An 8,845-nucleotide genomic window follows, 5' to 3' on the forward strand; every position below is an offset into this window, starting at 1 on the left:
ATTAATTTTTGAAATGTATAAGTTACCTTCATACATGTGTAGTTTTTGTTTATGTTTTGTTCTGATATAAATTGTTAGATGTATACATAACCATCATACATTTGTATATGTTGTTTAATTATGGCACTCTTTGAAAAATTTCTGTGTATAAGTTACCCTCATACATGTTTAGATGTAGTTTCTTTTTTAGTATAATAAGAATTTGTTAGATGTATAAGTAACCATCATATATGTGTATTGATAGAATGTTTAGGGTTGGATTTTATTATACATTAATGCAAGTGATTTGTTAATGATTAAGTAACCATCATACATGTCTAACAACTTATATTAATTTTAGATGTATAAGTTAACCTAATACATGTGTTACTGTAGTGTATATGTTGGACTGAAATTATTATACATTTAAACAGTTTAATTGTCAATGTATAAATAATCCTCATACATGACTAACAGTTGTTTAATGTGGGCCTGATTTAGTTAATGAATAAGTAACCATCATACATGTTTAACAGATTATATTAATTTTGAGATGTATAAGTTAACCTTATACATGTGTTAATGTAGTGTATATATTGGACTGTATTTATTATACATTTAAACAGTTTACTTGTACAATTAAGTTACTCTCATACATGACTAACAATTATTTAATGTTGGTCTGATTTATGTTATGAAAGTGTAAATGACCATTATACAATTAGTAACTGTTAGCTAATTATGTTATGTTTTTTTTCCAGGACATGAAATGCCGAATTAATAAATTCCCACCACACCCATTGCATATGGGGAGCTTATGTAACTGTGCTTTTGGGGAAGAGATAAAGAAATATTTTGGAGATGATGTATTGGGAGCATTTAGAAATATGATTTTTGACATATTTCTAAATTTTCCACGGTGCAACTGTATAGGACAGATTTTAAAATGCCTACTCATGCTTGAAATTCAGCAGGATAACAAGGACGAGCTTCATATTTGGGTACAAGGGGAAATCCTCAAATTCACAATGCTTGAATTTGCCATTATTACCGGTCTGAAGTGTACCATTAATATTTATGATTATATGTATATTTCATCATCAAAATCAGCGTTGATGTCGAGGTATTTTTCCGACAATAAAGGAGTAATAACTTGGTCAAAACTGATATCACGGGTGCAGATGGAAAACTTTGATAATGCTGAAGATGCTCTGAACCTGGCGATATTGTTCTTTGTTTATGTATTCATGTTTTCTCAGCATAAGAAAGCACCAATCAGTGTTGCGCACTTTCAGATTGTCAGGGATGGTTGGTACATTCACTTTCCATGGGGAAAGGTCACATTTGAAAAGTTAATGAGTTCCTGGCAGCAGGGTTTCAATATTGAAAAGAAGTTATATTCATTAGGTGGAATGCTGCATGTTCTAAATGTTTGGATGTTTGAGTGCTGCTCCGAGGTAGAATAAAAAACTGTTGTCAATCAGAGAAACGTTATTCCTAGAATACTAAACTGGTCGGTGGAGTGTATAAGGCCTAAGTACGAATCTTTTATGTCTGATATGTCCAGTAAGGTAATTATTGAACTTTGTACTTATTTTGTTTATTCAAGTCATTTTATTTATGTGCAAATATTTTATTTTGAAATTATTCTTTACAACATTCGTACAAGAATATACAACCTACAATCGAAGAAGTTAGTAGGTTCGATTTGTCCTTTTCAAAAGATTTTGAGATATGTGCTCCAACAACTTATGCTTCAACATCCGATTTTGGAAAGTTAAAAAGGACAGCAGATGAAGTTCAACAGCGTGTTGGTACCATTGCTGAAGAATTTGCTGATTTCAGCACTATACCGCCGCGGAAAATCCTCATAAAGGCGGATTTTGCATCACATGTATCACCTGACCAACCTTTGAAGAAAAGAAAGACTATCATGTTCGAGCAAGTTAATCAAGCGGTGATGGATGATGTTACATCTGGACGTGATCATCTAGTAAATCATGTGTCTGGTTTGTATAGTGAAACGTATAAGGATGCAGCAGCCAAGGGAGAAATTAGTGTATCTGAAATTCAACATCATCATCATGGAGAAATCGGTGTGTCTCCTCAGAGTCACCAGCACAAGTCTGTTCCTTCATCTTCCATAGAGCCTAAAGAAACTTCTAAATCAAGTTTAGATAGTGATGAAATAAAGAATTACATCAACAAATGTGTACGTTTAGTTTCTTTATCATACATTTTTTTTGAATAACATGATGTGTTTGTACTATTTTTTTTCATTACATGATAAATTTGTTGAAAAGATGGCCGAATTGGTTAAACTAATATCAAAAATACCTGTTGAGATCGTCAAAGCATTAAAGAATGAAGAAAATAAGAAATCACAGGTATAACAATTTAATTTCATTATATTTTGTCTAACGTTGATGAAATGTTCATACATTCAGATTGTTTGTGTTATATAGGAGGACAAAATTGATGAACAACAACAAAGTCAAGAAGACTGATCCAACAAACAGGAGAGACCACATAAGGAGGATATGCAGGTACTTTTTGTCAATTATGTTGTTCGTTTACTATAAATCTACATAATTATCTTATCAAAAACAAATGTTGTTTCTTTTTAATACAGCATGAAGATTATGATAAGTGATCACTTAATGATATGAAAGTGTCTCATGATGATGAATCTAATAATCAGCACATTCTTAAAGAGCAACAGTTGCTGGTATTTTTTTTCCTTAATAGTTGTTACGTACTAAATTTGGGCAGTTTAAGTTTTCATCATACATTAACTTGAATGTATAATGATCAGTTATACATTAAACATACTACTTTTTCCTTCAGCAAAATACATATTATTTATGAATATCTTCATAAATATGCATGTCATTTACAATTACTTAAACAACATCATTCTAGAATCACTTAAAACAAGTTTATGAATAACTATTCATTAAAGAGACTTATTATTAATTTAGGATGTGAATGCGGCCAATAAAAAGGCAGGTCGTGAGGATGATTTTAAAAATGAGGAATGTTTTGATTTGTAAGCTTTGGAGGTATCTTTTTGTACATCAAAATATTTTTTTCGTAAAATATATGTCTATATAAATGTAGCTTCTGTTATTGGTTGAAAAAAAAGAATATTAACCTTATCGGCTGAATATAAAGTTGTATCGATTTTGATGCTTTCAATATTTTACACATTGTTTAATAGTTATCTTAGTAAATATAAATTTTTGTCTTCATGCAACTTGAATGATTATAATTATCACATAAATAATAGGATGAGATTATGGCATATGAAGAAGAATGTAGCGATGAAGAATTGGGAAAAAAAACATTTCAGATGTAGAAGATTTGCCGGTATTTTTATGTCCCTAATATTATTTAATTACTACTATAAGTTTTTATACACATGTAGTTTCTTCTAAATTCTTCATATTAGGACAGTTAAATGTACATAAAACATTCAATCGAATGTATCAAGAAGAGTCATCCATTCAACATACAAATATTTTCATGAACATAAAGCTTGTAGTTTATGAATACCATCATACATATTTATGTTATTAATGCTATAAAATCATTTGTGAATCACATACGACATCTTTTGTTATTACTGATATATTTATATATTCATATGCATCCATTACAGATAGAAATTTCTCATCACGGGTGTAAAATTTCATCTCAATCTTTTATATTATACTTTGAATAAATGTTAATATACAATAATTGTTATTTAATATAGGAAGTGAATATAACCACTAAAGAAGATATTAATGAAGTGAATTTAAAAAATCAGGAATCTATTGATGTGACATATGTGCAGGTATTTTTTTGTCTCTAATACTTATTTTTTTTACAAAAATATATCTATCTACGTGTTCGACCTTGTAAAAGTACGTACTGGGACTTAATGTTATTTCTATGGTGCATATCAAATTTTTTTTCTATGAATTTGAACAAACTGAAATGTATTTATTTTTTTCTCTGCTACATATCAGATTTTTGTGATATTGATTCTGTCATGATTTCTAGCATAAATGTTGTAAGCATTAATATAGTTACACATTCAGATATTGTATGTATACATTACAAATTCTTATGTGTTCACGTAGGATGAAGTTGGTGGGTGAATAATTGATTCAATACAAGCAACTGTAGATATAATTTTATTTGGTCTGTCAACACCTTCGACTACAAAGTCATTTGATGTTGGTGCTTCAAATAAAATGACCGAAAGAAACTGGGACCTTTCGGACAGTAAGATTCCACCTGACTTCCCTGATGCTCAGGTTCGAGATCTTCAAGACTCAAAAGCAAAAGCACCTACCAAACGAGAAAGAAAGAAGTCTTGGGTTTTAAGGTCACCATACATTTCAAAGTATGGTTTTCTCTCTAAGGACGTAGGTGATTTCGATAAAGCGGAGAAGCTGAAGTATGCTTTTGATGGGTACACCATTAATCAAGATTTGCCAAACTAATTGATGATTGATTACTCCCATTGGATTGCCGTAGAATTACTGAAAACTCATTCCGCCAAGTAAGAATATTGGTATTATTTTTTTCCTAACAATACTATGTCTTCTTAAACTAAATGGTAATTGTCATGTGTAATCAATGATGTTTTTCCAAGAAAGAAACAGAGAACCACTATCGAGTAAATGCTTCTGGATTAGGTTACAGATAATTAAACTTTATCGTTGCACGCTCACAGTCTAAGAATTGGTTTTACTTGATGTCTAAACGCAAGACATGTTGGAACGATGAGGTAGCTTATTCTAAATATTATCCATATCATAAGTTCCTTTGCTGATACTTAATATTCTACAACACCATAACATATCATATATGTAAACCAATGTATAATAACATATCATACATGTTAGCCAATGTATAATAACATATCATACATGCAGTATTTTTCATTATCATTTATTCAACTTTAATCAACATGTCATGTATAATAACATGTAACACCAGCATAGCTGTATATCATACATCTAATTAATAAGTAAGGTCGAAGCTACTGATTTCTTTCAATCATTTTTACTATTTTACCCTGTTTTCACTTGTAGCATTTAGATGTGATCTTCTACCACTTGAGAAAGAAATCAAAGATTTAGCTGGGTGATAATTATAAATATACGACGAAAAGCTGCTTCTTTAAAACATATGTTGAGAAGACACATACTCGCTATTATCCAGTGGAACCGACTGGTTGAGAATGAAGATGCTATTACTAATATAATTCATGGATTATGTATGCCTACTGGATTACCATGGTATATGGTTGATGAGGTATATGTTCCAGTTAACTGTGGTAAAGAATTTCATTGGGTATTGGTTGTGATTGTCTTGAAGGAAAAATTGATACGTGTATGACTCACTGTTAAGTAAAAGGAAAAAAGAACCAACAATTGAAATACAAAAGGTTGCAGTGATGCTGCCTACTTACTTGTCAGACAATGACTTTTATGATAAGACCGAGCGAACTGACTGGCCATCACTTAAAGCGTACAAAGAAAAGATTACTTAGAAAACTCGTCTTGTAAATGAAATCTCATTTGATGTTGACTATGTGCAAAGTATTCCACAACAAGGATCTGATAGTTTGTAAGTAAATTACAGTTTATTTTTCATGTATAATAATGTTATAATTGATGTACTGATTATAATTTTATTTTTTTTAAATCAGGGACTATGGCGTCTTTGTGTGTGCCTATGCAGAAATATTAAGTGAAGGACTGCAAGTTCATTCATGTGGGTTTGATGCTGCAAGTCAACATGCACGCTATACTTGCTTACCGTGGCCATACAGAGTGAAAAGGGCAAATGAAGGGTACACGAGTGATAATGGAGATCCGCCTCAGCCAAGAAAAAGTGTTATCGAAGAAATTAATGCAAGTGCAATTGTTACTTTAGAGTAACAATGTTTTCTAATTTTTGGCATTGAATGAATTGTTTCTTATTTTCGTGGTTAATGTTACACATTTTTAAGATTACTTTCTTAATGTTAATGAACATTTTATGGATGTCTTTTTTTTTTTGAAACAAATGATTTGCAGTTTCTAACACAATACTGTAATGATACAAACTAATTCTTGGTCGATATTGAGTTTGCCTTTTATTTTATTTTTTAAGACGTGTATAAATAAAAATAAAAATATACTGACATTGCATTTGAACACATTATATTTTTACTGTTGCGTACATTTTCTTATAAGTTAAAAATACATTGCACTAATAATTAATATGTTAAATATATGTTACACATAAAATAATACATGTTGTCACACCTTTTTTTTTCTTAAATAAAATTTTCAAACAGAGTTCACAACATTCACTTTTATAAAGTATGATACTATTTCATACAATGACACAAATGTATAATCTAATATTATACATTCGTAACTGAACAAACTATATTTTAGATAAACGTATAGCGTGTAATCATTAAGAGTCATTAAAATGACATTTTTTTCTGTATAACATAATACACCAACACAAAGTATAACGCTACATAATACATTTCTTACACAATAACTACTAACGTATAACAGTTCATACAACTTATGTTTCAACATTTTTTTAAGTGAATGTTATATTTTCCAGGTTACATAATACATATAACAATCATTTGTAACTTACATTAATATGATTACGAAATATGATAAACGAAAAATTACACAACTGTTCTTATACTATTAAATATTAATTGAACAAGTGAAACTCAAATAGCAACCAAAAATCTTAATATTAATTATTCCAACAAAATCTAATTAAAATGTTTATACAACTAAAACCAATCAAATCATCAGCATGTACAAAAATATATTATCTTCATCATAGTTCATTTGGAAAGAAACCGCAAGTCCTACGGTTATGACCGGCTCGTCCGCATTTACCGCAGTGGTTCGAATTTGAAGACAGTGATTCACTTGATTTCAAATGTCTTTCTTTTTTTGGCCTACCAGGAGGTCTTCGATATTTGGGTAGGAAAACTTCTTCATCATCAACAAAACCTGGAATATTCCAATCCTTCTTGTCTGGCATTGGAACTATCAGGAATTCATTTGTTTTCACTATGTTTTGTGGCCTGTACAATTCTGAACAATAACGATCATAATACTTTACATCCACATTTTTACTTTTTAATACGACAATTTCATGTGGACAAGGTATTTCATCAATTTGATACCGACCACAATTGCACGTGCCACACTCAATATCTACAATGTACCTCTGTCCTAAATCATAAACACAACAAAAATAACTCCCTGCTAGCTTAACCTATTACCAAAGAGCATAATATGTTTCACATGTAAAAATATTAATATACAATCAATGTAAAAAAAAGTTTTTGTTCCATAATTATTCTAATACATACGACCCGCAAAGCTTTAACACCATTATGAGTTAGTATTTCTTCAAATCTTCTGTCAAGAGTTGTATTGGTGTAAGATGCAATTTCGTTGTTCTTACAATTCGATGCAACAAAGAAGATTCTAACTTCTTCTAGGAAACCTAGAATAGAAAGTTTTCTAGCCTCAACCAAACAACCATTAATACATTTGGCTATATTTGAAGTCATCATTCTACCTCTATTCACAGGAGAGTGACACCGAGCCCATTTTTCATACCCAGCTTCCTCCAGATATTCCTTAACTCTTTGATCAACCTTAGCAACCTTTGACATAATATATTCAAAATCTTTTTTTTTATAACATTTAGCCATGGAATAATATAGGTCACTAAGTCTATATTTGCTTTTTTCTAAAATGGGTGCAAACATTTTTCCATAAATGACAAATACAAGCTAGATGAGGGACATTAGGACAAACAATGCTTACACCTTTTATGATACTTTCATTTCTGTCTGAAACAACACACATGATGTCTCTTTCATCAAATGTCTCTCTAAACTATTGAAAAAATTAAATTCATGCATTGTCATTCTCCTAATTAACAACACCGTAAGCTAATGGCAGAATACAACCTACATATAAATTAAACAAGGCAATCATTGTAAAAAAAAGTCAACTATAAAGGTGTTAATTTTAGCATCTTTATGAATTATTATAAATAAAACATCAATATATAAGCTAATATAATATATAGTAAATAAAAAAACAAAAAAAGAGTACAAAAAAACATGAACACACAGTACCTGCACCATCTAATGTTCTTACCGATGCAACTGTTTTTTCATATGGACCGCTTAAATGTGCCCCGTCAACAACTACAACAGGTCTATAAAATTTAAAATCCATTTTCATCGGACGCAATACAATAAACAAGTATTTAAACTAGTTATCTATTGCTTCATGCATCCGAATATGCGATTGCGGATACACTTGGTTCAACATATAGATATTCTATATTCATCTTCTGGTTCACCTCTAAGCATCGCAATCGCCTTCTCTTTTGGGCGTCATGCTTTCATGTAGTTAATGTTGACTCCGTAAATAGCCTTCATCTCTTCGATAATGTCCGCGGAAGGTGTGTATTATTTTGTGATTGATTAATTTTGGAGCTGTAAATTCACTCATAAAATTAGTTGTCGCAATCACATTATTCAACACTCGGTAGCTAAGACTGTAACTATGCTCTGAAATAAATGTTTTAATCATAAATAATTTCGATTCATTCGTACAAGACGCCTTCATGACCCACTTGCAATCTTCGTTACGATAAATCAGTACATAGCTGCATCAAAATATAAAAACTTAGTCATTGTATTAAATAAAAGTATTAAACTTGAAAATAGAAAGAAAAAATAATTTTTGAAACTGCCCCAGTTATATTATACATATCTCTGAATGTATAATCAACATTATACATACATCTTTTAAGT

At 30.4% G+C, this 8,845-nt stretch overlaps 1 protein-coding gene across 1 annotated transcript; it reads right to left on the reverse strand.

Annotated features, from left to right (window-relative positions):
* Positions 1-6,834: 6,834 nt before the first annotated feature.
* On the reverse strand, positions 6,835-7,687 carry LOC107872072. The gene is made up of 2 exons (XM_016718881.2): positions 7,379-7,687; positions 6,835-7,281 (listed from the first exon to the last, which is right to left on the reverse strand). The coding sequence occupies exons 1-2, from the start codon at positions 7,685-7,687 to the stop codon at positions 6,835-6,837; spliced, it is 756 nt and encodes a 251-aa protein (XP_016574367.2).
* Positions 7,688-8,845: the final 1,158 nt, after the last annotated feature.

This window comes from Capsicum annuum, chromosome 5, assembly GCF_002878395.1.
Source record: "Capsicum annuum cultivar UCD-10X-F1 chromosome 5, UCD10Xv1.1, whole genome shotgun sequence".
NCBI classification, from domain to species: domain Eukaryota; kingdom Viridiplantae; phylum Streptophyta; class Magnoliopsida; order Solanales; family Solanaceae; genus Capsicum; species Capsicum annuum.

What these genes read in the sequence shown, in the direction of transcription:
- LOC107872072 (XM_016718881.2), bottom strand. Translation starts at nt 7,687, where the DNA reads ATGTCAAAGGTTGCTAAGGTTGATCAAAGAGTTAAGGAATATCTGGAG. An exon ending in GTGTTAAAGCTTTGCGGGTC is followed by an intron (nt 7,282 to 7,378) that starts GTATGTATTAGA and finishes CTTTGGTAATAG; the next exon opens with GTTAAGCTAGCAGGGAGTTA.